This window comes from Ruditapes philippinarum, unplaced genomic scaffold (assembly GCF_026571515.1).
Source record: "Ruditapes philippinarum isolate M1 unplaced genomic scaffold, ASM2657151v2 ctg427_1_1_1_1, whole genome shotgun sequence".
Classification (NCBI taxonomy): Eukaryota; Metazoa; Mollusca; class Bivalvia; order Venerida; family Veneridae; genus Ruditapes; species Ruditapes philippinarum.
Window position 1 is genome coordinate 104140 of NW_026860379.1, and position 22217 is coordinate 126356.

A 22217-nucleotide genomic window follows, 5' to 3' on the forward strand; every position below is an offset into this window, starting at 1 on the left:
AGATTCTACCCGTGTGACTGGTGCAAAACAAGATCTTTTGTTTAAACCACGTCCTTTTTTTTAAACCCACTGAATTGTAGCAATTAGATTGACTTGTCTATGCCAATAGTATATAAAATAAGACATTTCCACTAAACTCGAGTGTTCCTTACTCACTTCTAGTTCATGATTTTCAAAAGGATGTTCACTGAGGTCAAAATGCAAAAAACATTATCATAACCTTAGCATTTTACATAGATCAACTGGAGCATTTAAAGAAAAATATGAAAAAAGAAAATAAAGGAATGTAATCAGAATCAAATTTCAAAACCAAACTTAAGTGTCATTCACAGCTTAATTTGAGTAAGCATTGAAACTTTTCTCAATATTTTTTTGGGTCATTTTGCACAATAAAAAATGATATTCTGGAAAAAATATTGGAGCAAGCGAAACCCAGTAAGTGAATCGTTTGAAATTATGCACATAAGTTATTGGTAAAGACTTGCATCAAATGCTATAAACATATCAAAAAATATTTTTCAATCCTAATGGCATAGTCACGTCATTTGCCCCACTAGTATCTGATAATCCAGAGACCTGGAGTAGATACATCAAAAACATATTTATACATTTATATCCTGTGTTATCTGCCTCAATTTGAGAAACAGGAAATAATATAAAATTGCTTTAAACAATGAAATTATAAAACAATAAAAACAAAGTAAAATACAAATGACAAACAAATATGCAAAAACAAATGAAAATAGAATAAGTACTATAAATGTTACAAAGCTGTTTTTCATTTCCCTCAGATTTTTTACAAATATGTTTCTTAGACATGGTTATTATATAAACTATAAGAGTCTTACACTGACTGCTGGTACAGACAGGAACTTTTAGGTTCATGGTAACTCTTTATGGCTGAAACCAGGCTCTTCCAAGTTACCGTAAAACAATAATGCAAGAGCCAGATATTCTAGCCTATGCCAGCAACCTGAACTTGATTATAGAAATTCTTCTTGCATATAACATACATGTACAATTTGTTATTTATAGTTCGGAAAGAAAAACATGTATAATTTGTTATTTATAGTTTGGAAAGAAAAACTTGTAACAAAAGCTATTATTTTTAATACTCGCTATTGGTTCTGGTAGCATACGAATTTCCAATGGCGAAATAACTTCATTCAAAACACGTGACTTATCCAGGTTGTAAAATAAGATGCAATCTAGAAAATCAAGTCTGATATGCAAGAAGAATCGTCTCTGGTTTATAAATATTCTTATTTTCCAAAAAAACAAAAAAAAACAAAAAAAGCAGCATTTTCATGAGTTTTATTAAGTTTTATTTTTTTTCCCAACTTTATATCTACTATTATTTATTTGATGTTACATGTTTATATGTACCATTTAAATAAAGTTGTCTACGCTACTACTATAATTGTTCCATGTACTAAGTGTATTTATATCAGCCCAATGCCCTCTGGGCATACCTTTACCATCCCGTTTGTATTTAATTCAACCTACAAAACAGAATTCCCTTTATATTTCAAGCTATTTTAATCATATCATTCTATCATTTTATGACTTTATTAGTAATAGTCTATCCAAAACAAAAATTATCTAAGCAGTAAAGTTCATTTGTGTGTTCATACTCGAAATACAATGTTTCCTGATCAAAAGTGTTTCCTTTAATAACTACAGTACAAAGCCTAAAACAAAGAATCGTTTCTTGCCTCTTCCAAAATCCCCCCTCCCCCTACTTCCTTGTAGCTGATAAGAAGTTCTATTGAATGAAATAACTGACAAAAATTTACATGAAGATTTATTGAGTCATACACAAATAGAACAAGCACACCATATGTGGTGTAAACGCTTGTCTGTTAAAAATTCTTAGGGGGCATAACTCCAAAATTATTGCTTTTAGAAATACGCCTCTTGTCAAACAAAAATCACACTGTCGTATTTAGCAAGTATTCCAAGTTGAATAACATTGATTACTTTTAAAATGTTTAAATAATTGGCTACATTAAAGTTTTTTCAGGACTACAATGCCACCGCCCCAGCAATCATAATAACTAACTAGACAAGCTAAAAATGAGACTGTTGTACTGAAATGTAAACATCATATACTTTTATCTTTAGATTTGTAATATTTTGGTAAGCATCCGTCAAAGAAAAAAAGCACAAACCAATCTAACCCAAAAAAAGAATGCATCAGAAGCTGTAAATAAACATGATAATAAAGACGACCCTGACTGTGGACAAAAAAAAATAGCAAACTTACACAATACGTAAAAGCTTAACCCTCATAGTAAAAAGAATTTTTTCCTGAACCTGGGCTGAACGTTCTCAGTCTTCATTTGGCCGTAAAAGAATATAATTATCATAAAATTAACAAGAAAGATATGCGACATGATACTATGATTGACAACAGACAATAACTAAATACAAAATGATATATGCCTAGACAATAACTAAATACAAAGTGAGACATGCCTAGAAAATAACTATATACAATGGGATATATGCCTAGACAATAACTTTATACACAAGGATATATGCCTAGACAAATAACTAAATACAAAGGGATATATGCCTGGACAATAACTATATACTCAAGGATATATGCCTTGACAATTAACTTAATACAAAGTTATATGTGCCTAAACAATAATTAAATACAAAGTGATATATGCCTAGACAATAACTAAATACAAAGGGATATATGCCTTGACAATAATTAAATACAAAGTGATATATGCCTAGACAATAACTAAATACAAAGGGATATATGCCTAAACAATAATTAAATACAAAGTGATATATGCCTAGACAATAACTAAATACAAAGGGATATATGCCTAAACAATAACTAAATACAAAGTGATATATGCCTAGACAATAACTAAATACAAAGTGATACATGCCTAGACCATAACTAAATACAAAGTGATATATGCCTAGAAAATCACTAAAAAAAATAGTGATTATTGCCTATACATTAACTAAATACAAAGGGATATATGCCTTTACAATAACTAAATACAAAGGGATATATGCCTAGACAATAACTAAATACAAAGTGATATATGCCTAGACAATAACTAAATACAAAGTGATACATGTCTAGACCATAACTAAATACAAAGAGATATATGCCTAGAAAATCACTAAAAAAATAGTGATTATTGCCTATACATTAACTAAATACAAAGGGATATATGCCTTTACAATAACTAAATACAAAGTGATATATGCCTAGACAATAACTAAATACAAAGGGATATATGCCTAGACAATAACTAAATACAAAGTGATATATGCCTAGACAATAACTAAATACAAAGGGATATATGCCTAAACAATAACTAAATACAAAGTGATATATGCCTAGACAATAACTAAATACAAAGGGATATATGCCTAGACAATCACTAAATACAAAGTGATATATGCCTAGACAATAACTAAATACAAAGGGATATATGCCTAAACAATAATTAAATACAAAGTGATATATGCCTAGACAATAACTAAATACAAAGTGATACATGCCTAGATCATAACTAAATACAAAGTGATATATGCCTAGAAAATCACTAAAAAAAAAGTGATTATTGCCTATACATTAACTAAATACAAAGGGATATATGCCTTTACAATAACTAAATACAAAGGGATATATGCCTAGACAATCACTAAAGAAATAGTGATTATTGCCTAGACATTAACTAAATACAAAGGGATATATGCGTAGAAAAAATACAAAGGGATATCTTCCTAGACAATAACTAAATATAAATGGATATATGCCTAGACAATAACTAAATTCAGAGGGATATATGTCTAGACAATCATTTAATACACAAGGATCTTTGCCTAGACAAATACAAAGGGATATATGCATAGACAATAACTAAATACACAGGGATATATGCCTAGACAAATACAAAGGGATATATGCATAGACAATAACTAAATACACAGCGATATATGCCTAGACATAAATTACATACAAAGGAATATAACATGGAAACAAAATATACAAGACAATAAATATGAGATAGGGGGATATATGACTAGAAAAAAATAAATATAAATATATAAATTACTAAATTATTATCAAATAGTGATAATAGGAAACAATATATATGCCTAGACAATTACTAAATTTAGAGGAATATAAACATGGAAACAAAATATATGTCTAGATAAATGTTAAATGACTAAAAAACCATTAAATAAAAATTGAATAAAGACTTACAGAATATGTTCTCTTTGGGTTCCTTCTTTTGTTATACATTACAAAACAGTAGGATTTGGTATTCACTGGGTATCTGCAAAATAACAACACACTGGGTTACTTAAAATTATCAAAAAAAATCTGAAGAAAAAAAATCTAAATGAGCCGCGTCACGACAAAACCAACATAATGGGTTTGCGACCAGCATGATCCAGACCAGCCTGCGCATCCGCGCAGTCTGATCAGGATCCATGCTGTTCGCTTACAAACCCTATTACAAGTAGAGAAACTGATAACGAACAGCATGGATCCTGATCAGACTGCGCGGATGCGCAGGCTGGTCTGGATCCATGCTGGTCGCAAACCCATTATGTTGGTTTTGTCGTGACGCGGCTCAAATGTATGTTTCTTAAATTAAAGCAGCAGGTCTCCAGATTCATGCTAATTTTCATAAATATATAAAGTCTTTAGTGACCCCTTCATTCAGCAGTTTAAGTACATGTGGGCACTTGAATAGGACAACACCAACCTTTGGCAAGCTGGCTCCCTAAAGTTCAGCAACCTTAACCAATCTGATATTGAGAACCCAATGAACGTTTGAACAAGATACACCATGGAATATACAATACGTACTTCATAAAGTTAAAAATAAGGAAAATAATTGAAGAAATTCATTTTCTTCTGCTTTACTATCGCCCACATCTAAAGCTATTACCAAAATTATATTAAACTTAATAAGTTAATATTTTGTAAGAATTTATACCTTAATTTTGGTGAGATCTTATAAAAGAGATGTAGAGTTTTATCCATGCGATAGTCACAGATGTATAAATCTTCTTCTTTGTAACCCTTCGGATGACCTTTACAGAATGTCAGCAAGTCAAGAACACAGCAATATCCAACTATAGACTCCAGTGGAAATGCCTCAAACAGTGGGGTGCGGAATACCTGAAATATTTACGATAACAATAAAATTAGATGTTTCTGAGCAGCACAACTAAATTTCAGTGTATATCCAGTAATGCAGTAATGAAAAAGTAATATCAAATTGTGCAAAATGTAACGCTGCAATCATGCAAATCTGCGGAGGCAACATATTTATTAGATGAAAACCAACATCAGCAAGCAGTGACGATGAAGTGAACAACAGTTACCATCCATGTTTGTTTGGATATTACGGCACATTGACTGCTTACCGGTCATACTGGGACAAACACTATAATTATCATTCAACCACGACAGTTTCTCAGAAGTCTGGATAAACAAATCTTATTTACATCAATGATTAAACGCAAATACTTGCACATGTTTTGCATATGCATGTTGTCACTACATGTATTTAGTAAAAGGACCCTTGTGATCCATGCATACATAATACATATTATTACCCCTCACTTTTTTCGTAATGCTAATTTCCCATAGGCCTCTGGGAGTTATTTTCACTGTTAATGCAAGAGTACCACGTGACTAAGAATTTTGTACAGTAACATAGGTAACAGTATTTTTTAACAGTATAAAATCTGGTCACGTGGTCTATTTTCTAAATAAAATGAAATAAAATGGCCGCCATTTTTTCTCGATTCATTCTTATTTTCAACGTTAAACCTCGATAGGACATCAATTTCTTCTCTGGAGTAATTATGACACTCATAAAATTTAATTGTTTGCAACCTTGTGTGCTTTTCGCATATAAAATATCTTTTTGTTGAATAGTCAAAAAGTGAACATCCGTTTTCAAAGGAAGTAATTGGAATGTAAATAATTATGTGTCAAACTGGAACATGCAGACGATTTAAGCATGCAACAAAGGATTATTTAACAATTTTAATCAGTGAAACGTTACAGATATTGCGGACAGACATAGGATATCATCGTTATTTTGTCAAAAACCATGCTCAGAAAATCCTGGAAACAGAAGGATCAGATTTCACAGATCATAACCGTGTAAATGGGTTAGTGTTTTGTTTTCTAAATAAAACCTAGCTTATTGTATGTTTATGATTTGTAGATATCATCACTTGCTTAAAGAATAAAATAAAAAGAAAACTTCTCAAGTAGGCCTAAAGTACACTTAAAACTTAAAAGGTAAGGACAGTTTAGTTATTGTTACTCTTGGTTTATTTTTGTTACAGTTAGATTTATTTGACAATTTCAGATCATCTCAGTATTTTTGTTCGGGGTAATAAAATAAATAACACATGGGTTTGTGAGTAACAGTAAAAATATCATCCCTCGTAAAAATACTGTTACCCTTGGCTACGCCTCGGGTAACAGTATTTTCCTCGGGATGATATTTTTACTGTTACCCACAAACCCATGTGTTATTTATATATTGTCAGTCTTCATTTTTTTTAAGTTTTTTTATAGCATTACTATCTACTGAAATGAAGTAACATAAACTGTACCTCATTAGGGAAGAACTTCCTTGTCGGTTCATGAAATGTTTCATGTGGTCTCACATACGTATGTCCAAAGGCGTACTTCTCTCCCCTGTTACATAAAACAAAATATGCATATAATTAAGTAAAAAAGGTTATTCTATCCTAGGATTCTTTTATTCAGCTACAAAGGTGACAAAAAATAGAAAACTGTCACATAACCAGGTTTTCCAACAGTACACATGTGGGAAAAATGATAATGTAATAAAGTCCTATCAAAACTTGCAAGGGAATTGGTGACAATCATTCTGTTAATTTCTGCGCAAGGAAGAAAATGTTTCCTAGCTACCCACAGACATACACCAATCCAAAAACCATCTTGTGTTCGGTTGAAAAATCTGGTTTAAAATTTCAACCTATAACCAACCAAAAAGATAAGCTAATATTTAAATGTAAGGTATTGAACATATAAAGTAGTCATAAAGTGGAGATTCTTAAGTTACCAGTACCACATACAAGCTTGCTGAAAGACTTATCATATTCAACAACAATTTCTATTAACTTTTTTTTACTTTTTTACATATAAAACTAAAGCAAAATTTACAGTTAAATAAATCCCTTAAATAAATTGAACTCTCTTTTCATGTTATTCTTCACTAACCCCGATTTTGCTCTAATCAAAAGTGACAAGCCTTTGTCACCAGCATAGAACCAGGCAAGCCTGCCCAAGTATGCAGCCTGCCCAGACTATATACTGTTGAATTTTCATCTTGATTTCCCCAAAATTTATTATGAACCATCCTAACACTGGAAGCTGGACAAGTCCATTTGTGAAAATCAACAGGTAAAGCCACATGAGGATTTATTGTCACAAAACTGGAGTCTTACCTATCATTTTTCCATAATCGTTCGATCCTAAATATGTCCATTCTTTCTTTGTTCAGACCGCCAGATTTCTTATAGGAGTATCGTCGAGACTGGTTTTCCTTCATGACATAGACACAGGAACCAAGCCTAATTTGCATATCATCCCTCATCAAGGTCATATAGTACCGGTTCCCATCATCATGATGAACTTCCTCATCTGGATTGGTTACTATCTCAACTTCCTGTCAAATAAAATTGTTCTTTAGGAATAAAATTTTGTATTTATTTTTTTGTATTTTTTATACTAAATTCAACTTTTCTAATTGAGATACTTGCTTTTAACAGCATAAGGAAACAATAGCTGTTGCTGAAACTCCTTTTGTCATAACCCTAGTGGTGCTTTTTATGAGCATAAATGGGCAACTATTAAAAAAAAGAATAACATGAATATAAAGAACAATGTTTTCACTTGTCTTTCCTGCAAGTTTAGTGAACTTGATGTATATTGCACTTGACTCACAATCTGGCGGTCATGATGAGTTTGAATCCCACTAGAAACAAGACTCTAATTCAATATCCTTAATCCGTACTGTTGAAATTATGGGTCAGAAACCCAGAAACAGTCATTTGGCTTAATTTAAAAGTGCTAAGACTATATCCCCTTAATAATTTCACAGGAATAGTGAAACCTAACAAACTACTTACCCTATCAACAGGTCTGGGGTCACATTCATGACATAAATAATTCTCCTCATCACCTTTCACCTTCATACAGTCGGTATGCTGCCAGATCTGTGATAATAATAACGTGTTCAATTTAGATACCGGAAATTCTGTATTTATATGTTTTGTCTTTGCTTTTTTTTTTTCGTTAAGGGTTTATGAAATTAAAGATAGCTTTTTAGAATCTAACTTTTAAAACCAGATATAATTCTGAATATTTTCACCCATGAAACAGTTTTTACACAATCCAATATAATACATATATTCATGACCAATGTTAACTATTTCTCAAAATGAAAAAGCAACTTCATCATTATGGAAGTGGTAAGGGAACTAACTCGGAAGTGGCAAGGGAACTAACTCCAAGAAATTTAATTTGCCAGACAACAGCGATTGATAAATAAATGGCAATCAGGCTCCAAGGTTATAAAACCTTTCCCTTGAGATCAAGCTCGAATCTCGGGATTTCAATGGTTCGTTCACATTCTGTTCATGTATATGACCAATCAAATACAAGAGATCTGAGTTTGAGATTAGAATATCTTATAACCTCAGCCCAATGACTTAAATTCTAATCTACAACATACACATGTATATGACTTACATAGCATTTCTCGCACTGTATCATCAGACCCTCATCCTTGTATATACCACAGATACAGTTTATAACTTCTTCTTCTTCCTCCTCCCCCGCTGTCCATTCTATAAATAGACATACAATAACGCTCATTATCAACTGACTTGGGTATACCTAAAGTCTGACTTTTTGAATAAATATGAATCAACTGTTTTGTTACAAGCAAAAAGGGTCAAAAAGAAACTTCTGGACATATTTCTCTGGCCAAAGAAAGGTATGCTTATCATACATGAAAAATTCAAACTTGCGTAACTTGTTGGCCAGATTCACACAACATAAAATACATAGCATGCTTTCTCCTCAAATTACCATTTTTACAGTCCTAAATATATATCAAGTTTGTTTGTTTGTATGCTTTATTCTTTGATTTAAACACATTTCCGGTCCTATCTTGGCTATGAGAAAAATATCTTTCTGGTAAAATGCTGAACTAATAACAGCTATTAACTAAAGGTCATTCAAAGACAAGAATATATTAAATCATCAAAACTTTTTTTTTTTAAATTTCAGCATATCATTTTTGTTGTTAAAATTTTATTAATTTGTTTCTCCAAAACATAATGATGTCTCAAGAGGAATTGAGTTTCATAAAATTACACTATAACACACCTTTGTTATTATCAAATCCCTCGCTAATGTCTGACTCTCCTGATGTCGACATGGCAGGCGTCGCCACCTGAACATTGTCCATACTCTCGGCATCGGACGTCGTTCCAGACTGTGTATCGGCCAGACTGTCCTGACCCAGTATCTCGTTCAGTTGGTTCATCTCGACCCTCTTTGCGGTGTTGTACACCAATCTCAGCTGCTTCATTCGTTCCCCCATCTCCGACTTCTTCCCACAATACATCTAATTATAAATGGTACAAGAAAACGTTTTAATTGAAGTCCAAAGAAAAATTACAAACAACTGTATTTCCTATGTTATTTAAGTAACAAAAGAACAGTTTTTGCGCAAGCCAGAAAAAATTGTGATTTTGGAAAGTATAAGTATCAAAGTGCTGAATTTTGGTCTGTGCCAGTTTTACCTTTTCCCTTATATAAGCGTGTTTCGATGGCTTTTTGCCACCCCCCCCCCCCTTTTTGAGACCTCAAACAGTGAAAAAATGCCCTATTTAGCCCCAAACACTGGTTTTCCTTTGAGAAATGTTGTTAAAAGAAGTGACCACTTTTTCGGCACCGTCCCCCATCCAAATGGAGCTGCCAGAAGGGGGATGCGCCAAGAAAATTTTGGACATGTGACAGGCTAAAAATGGCCTCAGGTCGATCTTAGAGTAACTAGTAACCAACGCTGAAAAGCCTTTTACTCTATCTCAATTCATTGAGAAGTTGCAGCACTTTGAAATCAGTTTTGATGGAAAAAAAACAATGCAAAATAGTGATTTTTGGCAATTTTGAGATGTCACCCCATTGCCATGGTAACAGGAAATTTACTATTGAGCATGCTGTTAGAGAGGCTATGGTGTAGTCAACATTTGTGCCAGTATTGAAGCAGTTTTCATAGTTTCATAGCAGTTTGAACTTGTTACAGGAGGCTTTTCAATGAAAACGGCCATTTTTCGCAATATGCTAATGGGGTAAAAGGTTAAGAATCTGCCATAAGATGTAATCAAACTGGTAGCAACACCACTTCAACACGCTTCATAATATTCTTATTTACATGAATTTTGTATAAAAATTTCAAATACGTTATATTAATTCAGCAGATCTAGACATATATGTAGAAAAACCTGACTGTATTTAGTTACCATGTTAACAAATGTATAGAGCGATATATATACATTTATATATTATAATATAGATTTATCCAGGAAAATATTGTACATTTAATTGTCAGGTCTGTTGTCATATATCATAACAGTTGGATTTTTTTTCATGCAACATCTTTTACAATTGAGATATTTAGATTTATATCTACATTGTACATATGCTTTCTTGTAACAGCATGTGTGTAAATTTCACATCACGCCGACAAAAACAAGATACCTAACAAATATAAGGCAAATTCAAAACTTCAAAGATAAAGTGTGCTCATCTTTGGGTAATATACACTTTTATTGCAGAATGTATTGAAATCTAGTAAATTCTTCCTGAATGTGTCTAATTTAAATGAGTGTATGTATAAACTATGTTTGGGAAGCTGCATTCCCTATTACTTGTCAATTTAATTTGATCTATCTAAAAAGATTTGTAAATATTTTTTAACATAAAGCTTCATACCCTGATTATACTGAGGCCCTGCTATGTTGTAAAATTTTAAGCCAGGAATCCCTTAAATTTGTCAAATTTACATTGGGTCAAATCCCTTAAAATTGCCAAATTTACATTGGGTCAATCCCTTAAAATTGCCAAATTTACATAGGGTCAATCCCTTAAAATTGCTAAAATTTACATCAAGTCAATTCCTTAAAATTGCCAAATTTACACTGGGCCAATCACTTAAAATTGCCAAATTTCCATTGGGTCAATCCCTTAAAATTGCCAAATTTACATCGGGTCAATCCCTTAAAATTGACAAATTTACATAGGGTCAATCCCTTAAAATTGCCAAATTTACATTGGGTCAATCCCTTAAAATTGACAAATTTACATAGGGTCAATCCCTTAAAATTGACAAATTTACATCATGTCAATCTCTTTAAATTGCCAAATTTACATCAAGTCAAATCCATTAAAATTTCCAAATTTACATTAGGTCAAATCCCTTAAAATTGCCAAATTTACATAGGGTCAATCCCTTAAAATTGCCAAATTTACATCGGGTCAATCCCTTAAAATTGCTAAAATTTACATCGGGTCAATCCCTTAAAATTGCCAAATTTACATCGGGTCAATCCCTTAAAATTGCCAAATTTACATCGGGTCAATCCCTTAAAATTGACAAATTTACATAGGGTCAATCCCTTAAAATTGCCAAATTTACATCGGGTCAATCCCTTAAAAATGACAAATTTACATAGGGTCAATCCCTTAAAATTGCCAAATTTACATCAAGTCAAATCCATTAAAATTTCCAAATTTACTTCGGGTCAATCTCCTAAAATTGCCAAATTTACACAAGGTAAAGTAATACTGGAGTATAGTAATATTTTGAGCTAGAAATCACTTACAGTCCCCAAATTTACAGCATCAACAAGTCCATTACTGACACTTTAAGAAGAATAAGTTATTTTTACCTCAACATTTTGGAAAAGTTTCATGACATCTCGTTCAAACATGTCAATGCTATGGTATTCGCCCGAGAGGATTCTGTTCTCAATCATTGTAAGATCTATAGGCTCCACGATCATCTGGTAATAAAGCGGATGCTTCTTACGGGACGGTAGGTGGTATAAATCTGTCGCCATGTACATACCATCGTCATCTACAAGAGATAAAACAAAGACTTAAAGCTTCAAACCTAAACCGATAATCGTGCTTGTGATTTACAGTAATAAAAATTTAATTAAAATATTTCAACAGAAAATGTGTATTTCAAAGATGATTATTATCTATATACATCTTTTATAAAATAAGCTTAACATACATTGGTTTTTAAACATGACTTTTTACATTAACATACAAATTCTTTGTTCATGAAAAGGGTGTCCAAGTATATCAAGTTAAATCTGTCCATAGGACATGGATGCCAACACATTCCACTGTTTTGGCAGTCTCGGATAGAGAGAGTGAAGGACAGACAGACAAGGGTAAATCTATATGCCATACATTTCTCAAAGTACTTGTGTACTTGAGAGTGTAAACAAATCACAATTTTCATATTTTCTACCTTCACAAACAGACGTTTCCTTTTAATCTTTTATTAACAAAAAAAGTTCATTTATTGACAAGAACAAATATGATGATCATCTTTATTTTTTTGGTGTCTGTAATTCGTATCTTTTTAAGCACTAATATGTCATGATAATTTCAATTAATGGAGAAAAAAATCACTTATTTAAGATAAAATATCGGTCACAGCCGTGTTTATCGACTATTTAACACTGGTTTGGAGTTTTGATGCGTACAAACAGACCACAAAAACTGTCAGCTCCAGTGGTTAAATATTTCGCATTAAAATGATAGTGGCTTTTTTCTTATTTGTATAATGTGTATCATGACAAAATCATGAGCAGTGTTAGAATTATAGTTTTAGGGAATCAAATTTTATACTGTAGTCAATGTATAGAAGAATGTAACCAAATACTGACCTTTAGCAGCAGTTAGAGCCGAGAAAATTTCTCTGCACACTCCCGCAAGTCTCGCCATCTTGCCAAGTTCCGAATCTTCCTCCGCCACCGTAAGACGCCGTGTCTTCACTGATCGAGAAGTTTTCAGTGCGGTCAATTGTGTGATAAACACATCTATAATATCAACATATGTATACACTGTAAATTTCTGAACATGAACATCCAAACTGATATATATTGTTCAAGAGAAATATATTTCTTATGTTCAATCCTAGTGAGAACTTATTTAGTTGAGTTTTGTGATTAACCAACAATGTAAAAGTAATATTGTGACTTTCCAGGTACACTTGTGAAGAAGGACCTCATGTGCTTCTTTGTACATAATTTAAGACACCAGCTGGACATATGGAATTAAGGAAGATTGGACTGACTCAGTAACCAAACATGCACTAACAGATCTGAGGCAATTCCAAATTACAATTATAATATGTGTGTTTTCAATACAAAATACAGCCTACCTTTCTTAGTAAAGTGGGTGCCTTTCACGTAATCTTCATCGTTGGTCGACTTCTGCTCGTCCTGTTCTTGGCGTAACTTATTTCTCAACCGGTCCAAATTACGCACCAAGAATATGGCGTGTTCACGAGCGTAGTTTCTGTCCTTCTTTGTGATAGGTTTAAGTGACAAGGGAGACAAATACGCAGGGATGGACGTGCTGCAAGCTACTGGCATCGTTTGATTGTACGAAGAGTTTGTAATCACAGGCTGCATTGGGTATTTGGTCTATAATAAAACATAATAGATTAAAGACAATGGCTAGCAAGGTTAAACAATACTTAGTCTTGCTTTTTTAGTAGAACAGCATCTATGTACTGAGAAGTTTGCAACACCCTAACTTGATCTTTCCCAAACTTGATCTTTTTGCTCAAGCACAAAATAATCAATACAGTACATATATAAGCAATGGTAAGACTTTATTATTACATTTAAAATTCTATGATTCTGGTGTAAGTAATGACCCAAAAAACCTATTCACTACTTGTATCCGACCATAGCAAAATGGTGCATATAAGAAAAAGCACTAAATATTTACTATAAAAAATATCAAATACATATACAATACTGTTTTCATCCAAAAAAAAAACAATAAAGATCTAGCCTTTAAATGCGTATTTTGTAGAGTACTTTGTTTAGAGTATACTTGACTTACCTTTGGACTGTCCTTGTTTTTCTCCTGTTTCACTTTTGACTTGCGTTTATCTTTCCCGAACTTGCCCTTCATCACTTTGCCAGGCATGCGGTCAGGCGGTTTCACCTGACCATTCTGCCACTGTTTCCTCCCACCAATAATGCCCCGACAACACTCACTGCCACACTTACAAGTTTGCTGTAAACATAATATTATATATCATCTCATTACTTGTCGTTCTTTGGTTGGCTTTTCTCAAATATCTTGTTAATTATTAGGTCCACCAACAACTTAGATATGACCAAAAATGTACTAAAACTGGTGTAAAATGACAAAATAACAAACAAACAATTCTCAGTTAAGTAAAAGCAGCATGTAACCAGATATTGAGAATTTAAAGCTTTACTAAGGGAAAAAACCTCATGGGCCCTGAAAATATTTTTCTATTTTTAAAGTCACATTACCACTGTCAATGTCATAACCATGACTTTCCAAATTTACTAAATGGCAGGGTGGGTGTAAAGAAAGCCTCAGGCACCACTCTGTGCATTATCTTTGGCACAAGACAACACTTTAGTAGAACAATGTGTATGCTAGAAAGAGAGATTCCTCACATTGGAAAAACAAAAGCCCCAAGAAGGTGTCAAATCAGGATTGTAAAGGTGCAAAGATTAAAAATCAACAACCTTAACTACTTGGTTCTAAAACTGTTTTAGACACCCTACATGCCAAACCCAAATCAATTTACATTGATTAAAGGGAGCAATGACCTAGTGGTTAAGGTTTCTGCCTCTCAACCCAGAGATCATTGGTTTGAGCCCTGACTCGGGTCACAACCATGTTTCTTCATATGACACCAGTACTGGTTGGTTCCAGGAAGCTGACTGGAAAGTGACTAATATAAGTTTCAAGAACTTGTTTCGCAATCAAGCTTAAATAAATATGTTAAACCAATACATGATTGCAATAAACCAATACCTGTGCATCGTGATTAAATGACTGGAAGTTATAATCATACACCAGCTCGTCCCCTGGCTCAATGTCCTTCAAGGCAAACAAACACATATGATATGTGCCATTCACATTCCTGAAATATACATTATATTGCTTTAATGATGAACACATATGCTCATAAGAAAATATGTGAAATCTATATAATACAGACATGATAAAAGACGGTAAACAGGGAGTGTCTTCTGAAGCATTTTCTTTTTAGAAAATTGAAGAAATCCGATAATAATTTTCATAGAATGTTTACGTATATAGATACATATTGTCACTTCATTTATTCTTTTTTAATATCAATAACCACATATGTTACATATTTTCTACTACTCGTACATCTATATTTAAACAAATTTTGAAACAGTTCATTTACCATTTCTGCATCTCGCAGTTCGGTTCACACGAGTGATTCACGAATCGTGCGATGTTACCCATTCTGTATCCATCGATCACAGTGCCGCTGTCGAGATTTAAACAGTAGTGATGACATTCCTGCGAATACTCCTCCGTCATTCTACGTCGGAATTCTTGCTCGCTTACAACCTCACCTAGATACTCCGTGATCAGATCTCCTTTTGATTATAAGAATTCAGTCATTAAATTATCAATTAATCGTGAGTGACAAAACTATTTCAAACACTAAAAAATTAATAACTACAAAATCCTTACATGGGCTGCCAGTACAGACAAGATTATCTTAAGGTAAATGGTTTAAGTGGTTACGAGGCTGTTCAGTCCAATTTTTTAGTCCCAAATTTTCAAACAAATACTGGATCATTAAATAAATCAGTCTTTTTTTCCTATAATTAAAAATATTCAATTCAGATAAAAATGCTGCAAAATACATCTTCTTGTTATAACAAAAAACATGTTTTCAAAAGAAATTGTCTCCTTACCACTTTTGATCGATTTCGTTGTGCGTACACCAAATCCTCGGTCCTTTGTAAGGAATTTCTGTAAACCCTGGGCAAACTGATGCTTTTGAATACCCTGGTTTGAGCACTGGTCACCACATGGACACAGATCCGGCGAACACTCGGTGTAAATCAACCTAAAATAACATCATTCTTATATCACAACATACAAAAAAGAGATGTTATCCAGAACTCGGGAAATGTGGGTTTTTCCATGCTAATCCCCTGGTACAAACAAAATTTTACTGTTTTAGCTTCACGGTACACTACCAGTCACAATCGATTAATCAACTTGTTGTGCTTATTTTCGAAGCTGTTACTGTTAAAGTTTGTTTGTACCCCCATTTAGCTGGGTAAAACCCAAAATATTTTTTATCCCGGTGGAAGTCTATTTAGATATGGTCCCAACATTGTAACATATAGACAGCTATATGCTGTAGTAGAAAACGGACTAACCTGTTCAGACAGTCTTCCCCACAGGCTTTCTCATTGTTTGGCTGAGTCCGGCAGTTACAGGAGTGAGCCTCATACCTACATGAAGGCCGTGCATCTACGTAGATGTCTGAAAATATAAACTTTCTTCTGATAAATCTCTTCAAAGAAACACCTTAAGAGGGACAAAAAATTTGATGACCAGTGCTTTTCATGCAGTTTTGGAGCTTAACAAGGGCCCAATTAAAAGACCTATTTAGTAGGTTTTTTCATATTTTACAATTGCCAAATTGTAGTCATAATATTAAGAACAAGAGCTGTCGGTAGGACAGCAACGCTCGACTATTCTTAGTGCTTGATAGTAAAAAAAATGCTTGATACAGTTACCTCCTCCTGTTTACAGGTTGGGGTCATGATGGTGAACAAGTGTGCAAAGTTTCAAAGCCATATGTCAATGGAGTTTGAAAATATTTGAACTATTACAAAAACTTTAACGTAAATTCTAAGTCGAACAAGAGCTGTCGGTAGGACAGCAACGCTCGACTATTCTTAGTGCTTGATAGTAAAAAAAATGCTTGATACAGTTACCTCCTCCTGTTTACAGGTTGGGGTCATGATGGTGAACAAGTGTGCAAAGTTTCAAAGCCATATGTCTATGGACTTTGAAAATATTTGAACTATTACAAAAACTTTAACGTAAATTCTAAGTCGAAAAAGGGGCATAATTCTGTCAAAATGCTTGATAGAGTTACCTTCTCCTGTCTACAGGTTGGGGTCATGATGGTGAACAAGTGTGCAAAGTTTCAAAGCCATATGTCTATGGACTTTGAAAATATTTGAACTATTACAAAAACTTTAACGTAAATTCTAAGTCGAAAAAGGGGCATAATTCTGTCAAAATGCTTGATAGAGTTACCTTCTCCTGTCTACAGGTTGGGGGTCATGAATGGTGAACAAGTGTGCAAAGTTTCAAAGCCATATGTCTATGGACTTTGAAAATATTTGAACTATTACAAAAACTTTAACGTAAATTCTAAGTCGAAAAAGGGGCATAATTCTGTCAAAATGCTTGATAGAGTTACCTTCTCCTGTCTACAGGTTGGGGTCATGATGGTGAACAAGTGTGCAAAGTTTCAAAGCCATATGTCTATGGACTTTGAAAATATTTGAACTATTACAAAAACTTTAACGTAAATTCTAAGTCGAAAAAGGGGCATAATTCTGTCAAAATGCTTGATAGAGTTACCTCCTCCTGTCTACAGGTTGGGGTCATGATGGTGAACAAGTGTGCAAAGTTTCAAAGCCATATGTCAATCGACTTTTGAAAATATTTGAACTATACAAAAAACTTTAACGTAAATTCTAAGTCGAAAAAAGGGGCATAATTCTGTCAAAATGCTTGATACAGTTACCTTCTCCTGTCTACAGGTTGGGTCATGATGGTGAACAAGTGTGCAAAGTTTCAAAGCCATATGTCAATGGACTTTGAAAATATTTGAACTATTACAAAAACTTTAACATAAGTGGTTACGCCGACGCCGACGCTCGGGTGACTGCAATAGCTCTACTTATTCTTATCGAATAGTCGAGCTAAAAAGGGGCATAATTCTGTCAAAATGCTTGATAGAGTTACCTCCTCCTGTTTACAGGTTGGGGTCATGATGTTGAACAAGTGTGCAAAGTTTCAAAGCCATATGTCAATGGACTTTGAAAATATTTGAACTATCACAAAAACTTTAACGTAAATTCTAAGTCGAACAAGAGCTGTCGGTAGGACAGCAACGCTCGACTATTCTTAGTGCTTGATAGTAAAAAAAATGCTTGATACAGTTACCTCCTCCTGTTTACAGGTTTGGGTCATGATGGTGAACAAGTGTGCAAAGTTTCAAAGCCATATGTCAATGGACTTTGAAAATATTTGAACTATTACAAAAACTTTAACGTAAATTCTAAGTCGAAAAAGGGGCATAATTCTGTCAAAATGCTTGATAGAGTTACCTCCTCCTGTTTACAGGTTGGGGTCATGATGTTGAACAAGTGTGCAAAGTTTCAAAGCCATATGTCAATGGACTTGAAAATATTTGAACTATTACAAAAACTTTAATGTAAATTCTAAGTCGAAAAAGGGGCATAATTCTGTCAAAATGCTTGATAGAGTTACCTCCTCTTGTCTACAGGTTGGGGTCATGATGGTGAACAAGTGTGCAAAGTTTCAAAGCCATATGTCAATGGACTTTGAAAATATTTGAACTATTACAAAAACTTTAACGTAAATTCTAAGTCGAAAAAGGGGCATAATTCTGTCAAAATGCTTGATAGAGTTACCTCCTCTTGTCTACAGGTTGGGGTCATGATGGTGAACAAGTGTGCAAAGTTTCAAAGCCATATGTCAATGGACTTTGAATATATTTGAACTATTACAAAAACTTTAACGTAAATTCTAAGTCGAAAAAGGGGCATCATTCTGTCAAAATGCTTGATAGAGTTACCTCCTCCTGTCTACAGGTTGGGGTCATGATGGTGAACAAGTGTGCAAAATTTCAAAGCCATATGTCTATGGACTTTGAAAATATTTGAACTATTACAAAAACTTTAACATAAGTGGTTACGCCGATGCCGACGCCGACGCTCGGGTGACTGCAATAGCTCTACTTATTCTTATCGAATAGTCGAGCTAAAAATTATTGTCTTTAGATAACATTCATCTTCCAATATTTAACATACACACTATAGTAGCACCAGAAATCACACCAGATTAAAAGCAAAGGCATATGTTGAGTAAGCTCGATAAATAAGACCTTTTAGCACTAATGAACTAAATTCCAACTTTATATAAATTTATGACAGAAAACTTACTGTTTCTAATCCTTCTGTACTGCTGACCATCACCTTTCTTTGGCAGCTATGAAAATAAAAATAATATCATCATCAATTCATATCTACCAATTGACATATCTGAAGCTGAGTCAAAATATGCTTTCTTTACATGTGTATAAGAAAACCATAAAAGATGAAATCAACCCTAAACTTAAAATGAACTGGTCAATCTTTCAGTGTGGATAAAACCATTCATTATTTTTAGGATATGTACTGACAGAATAGCTAACAATGCGGACCATGATCAGATGGCATGAATGCTTATCATGAGTAGAATATGTTGTCACCAACAGGCTAAGGGTTAAAGATAAAACTGGGCAAATGTGTTATTTAACTTACTTGAATATATGTTATTTACTTGTAATGTATACAGGGCTCAAGCTAGGTTCAAAATTTAGGGAGAAGTCACTTCTCCCTCCAGCTGATTTAGGGAGAAGTGGGGAGACTTTAGGGAGAAGTGAGGAGATTTATTTATCGATGTTTGTTGTATGTTATCGCAATTATGTTGACTCACTGTACATATCTTATTAAATGAATTGGATTTGTGTTACAATAGAATAATCAATTTTAATTTAAAACAGAGACATAGATAGCTATTATTATACCTATTGTTATCTATATGTCTCTGTTTAAAAGTAGTTTGAAACAAGTAATAAGAATGAGTATCATGTAATGCAACCATTGCATTAAATGAAGATAAAAAAGCCATAGTTGATTCCTATCATGGATCATATCATGGGTGGATTAACAGTTATTCCCTTCTGATTTACTATTAAAAAGCTTGCGCCGGACATTATATTCATATTCACTTATGTTGTAAAGAAAATAAAAGTAGATAACGAAAGAAACGATCTTTAATTTCACTTCATTTGTAATAAATACAGTGTAATACGCCGTTAATTTTATCAAATTTAACTCGTCGACAAAAAAGGTTATCATAACTTTCATTTAAAAGTACCGTTACAGTTATATGTCGAGCCGTCCTCTTAATACTGACAATCATTCGATAGTGAAAATTTAATTGACGTTTGATCCGTCCATCATAAATAATTGTTACAGGTAGTTGTATGTTAGCGATTTAATGATTGGTTAAATAATGTCGCCTCGATTAAAACGTGAATTACGATTGGTTTCTCGCACGTATCGGTAATCTCGCCGTGGGCGGAGTCTAATTGTTCCTCGAGCGTCTGTTAATTAGACTTTTATGACATGTTGGTAAACAAACGGATTAATGACATTTCGCGTTGATTGAGATGCATGACAGTCCCTTTTTCCGGCGGCGAGGGTAAACAAAGCAAACACACACAACATGTTATTCACAGTTATTGTTATTGTTGGTAATTTTCAATAATGGATCAATAAAATCGGGCGACTTCATCTTCGCTTTCATGTAGGATGTCGGCGAAGTCAGACGGAATTCGGCGACTATTTCGCCCGAATCGCCCACTAGCTCGAGCCCTGGTATATTGATTAAACTCGAGTTGTGAATCATCCATTTCAACTATGATAACTTTAGTCATGGCTTGATTGCAAAGAATGTTGACAAAAAAACAAACAGGCTTCCTAGAAAATGTTGACATAATTATGATGAAATGTCAATAACCCACACCCTTATATGTAACAGCTTTCAGTTGACTGTTAAAAGTACATTAACCCCTAAAATGCCAATTGAGATATCTAGGGTCTCACATTCGTTGCCATATAGTATACAAGAGCTGTCGGTAGGACAGCAACGCTTGACTATTCTTAGTGCTTGATAGTAAAAAAAAATGCTTGATACAGTTACCTACTCCTGTTTACAGGTTGGGGTCATGATGGTGAACAAGTGTGCAAAGTTTCAAAGCCATATGTCAATGGACTTTGAAAATATTTGAGGTATTACAGAAACTTTAACGTAAATTCTAAGTCGAAAAAGGGGCTTATTCTGTCAAAATGCTTGATAGAGTTACCTCCTTATGTCTACAGGTTGGGGTCATGATGGTGAACAAGTGTGCAAAGTTTCAAAGCCATGTATCTATGGACTTTGAAAATATTCGAACTATTACAAAAACTTTAACGTAAATTCTAAGTCGAAAAAGGGGCATAATTCTGTCAAAATGCTTGATAGAGTTACCTCCTCCTGTCTACAGGTTGGGGTCATGATGGTGAACAAGTGTGCAAAGTTTCAAAGCCATAAGTCAATGGACTTTGAAAATATTTGAACTATTACAAAAACTTTAACATAAGTGGTTACGCCGACGCAGACGCCGACACCGACGCTCGGGTGACTACAATAGCTCTACTTATTCTTATCGAATGTCAAGCTAAAAATCTATTGAACAAATTTAAGAAATTTTCACACCAAAAAAAAGCCTCTGGCCAAGTTTTATAACATTTTCTTGGACAATTTTTTTTATATTTATGACAAAGATTGTGTAATTCTTTATACAAAATGACCAAACATAGCGAAATTAACGAAACAACAAACTTACATAAGCAACCTGAACTGGATTTATACAAATGGCAAAGGCTGATTACTTTAGGTACGACAGCAGGTTAAGGCTTATTGAAGTACAATGAAGGAGGTTCAGAGAAAGTATTTTGAGGCACAATTGTTTTTAAAAAGTGTGTTTGTTTGTGTAAGCCTATAAAGAATAGCTTTTGCTCTTCTTTGCTGATTATATACAACCATATTAGTTTGCAATCACTCAGTCACTTAATAGGTAATTTTAAGAACATAAAGATATTGTTTGTAATTAACAGATTTCTCTCATGTTAAACCATTTTTTTTATGAAATTTTCATCTTAATATCCCTAAAATT

The 22217-nt window shown here is 33.5% G+C and overlaps 1 protein-coding gene across 1 annotated transcript in view; it reads right to left on the bottom strand.

Moving 5' to 3' along the window:
* Nucleotides 1–22217, bottom strand: part of LOC132759835 (uncharacterized) — an 80737-nt gene that overhangs the window by 7851 nt on the left and 50669 nt on the right. Inside the window, exons 8-23 of the mRNA XM_060751695.1 lie at nucleotides 19396–19441; nucleotides 16564–16669; nucleotides 16090–16244; nucleotides 15567–15765; nucleotides 15167–15275; nucleotides 14210–14386; nucleotides 13518–13782; nucleotides 13021–13173; nucleotides 12007–12194; nucleotides 9440–9680; nucleotides 8798–8895; nucleotides 8176–8262; nucleotides 7492–7712; nucleotides 6631–6715; nucleotides 4989–5173; nucleotides 4247–4319 (exon numbers count right to left, since the gene is read on the bottom strand). Coding sequence (XP_060607678.1) covers nucleotides 4247–4319; nucleotides 4989–5173; nucleotides 6631–6715; nucleotides 7492–7712; nucleotides 8176–8262; nucleotides 8798–8895; nucleotides 9440–9680; nucleotides 12007–12194; nucleotides 13021–13173; nucleotides 13518–13782; nucleotides 14210–14386; nucleotides 15167–15275; nucleotides 15567–15765; nucleotides 16090–16244; nucleotides 16564–16669; nucleotides 19396–19441 — 2388 coding nt within the window. The remainder of the gene's footprint in view (nucleotides 1–4246; nucleotides 4320–4988; nucleotides 5174–6630; nucleotides 6716–7491; nucleotides 7713–8175; nucleotides 8263–8797; nucleotides 8896–9439; nucleotides 9681–12006; nucleotides 12195–13020; nucleotides 13174–13517; nucleotides 13783–14209; nucleotides 14387–15166; nucleotides 15276–15566; nucleotides 15766–16089; nucleotides 16245–16563; nucleotides 16670–19395; nucleotides 19442–22217) is intronic.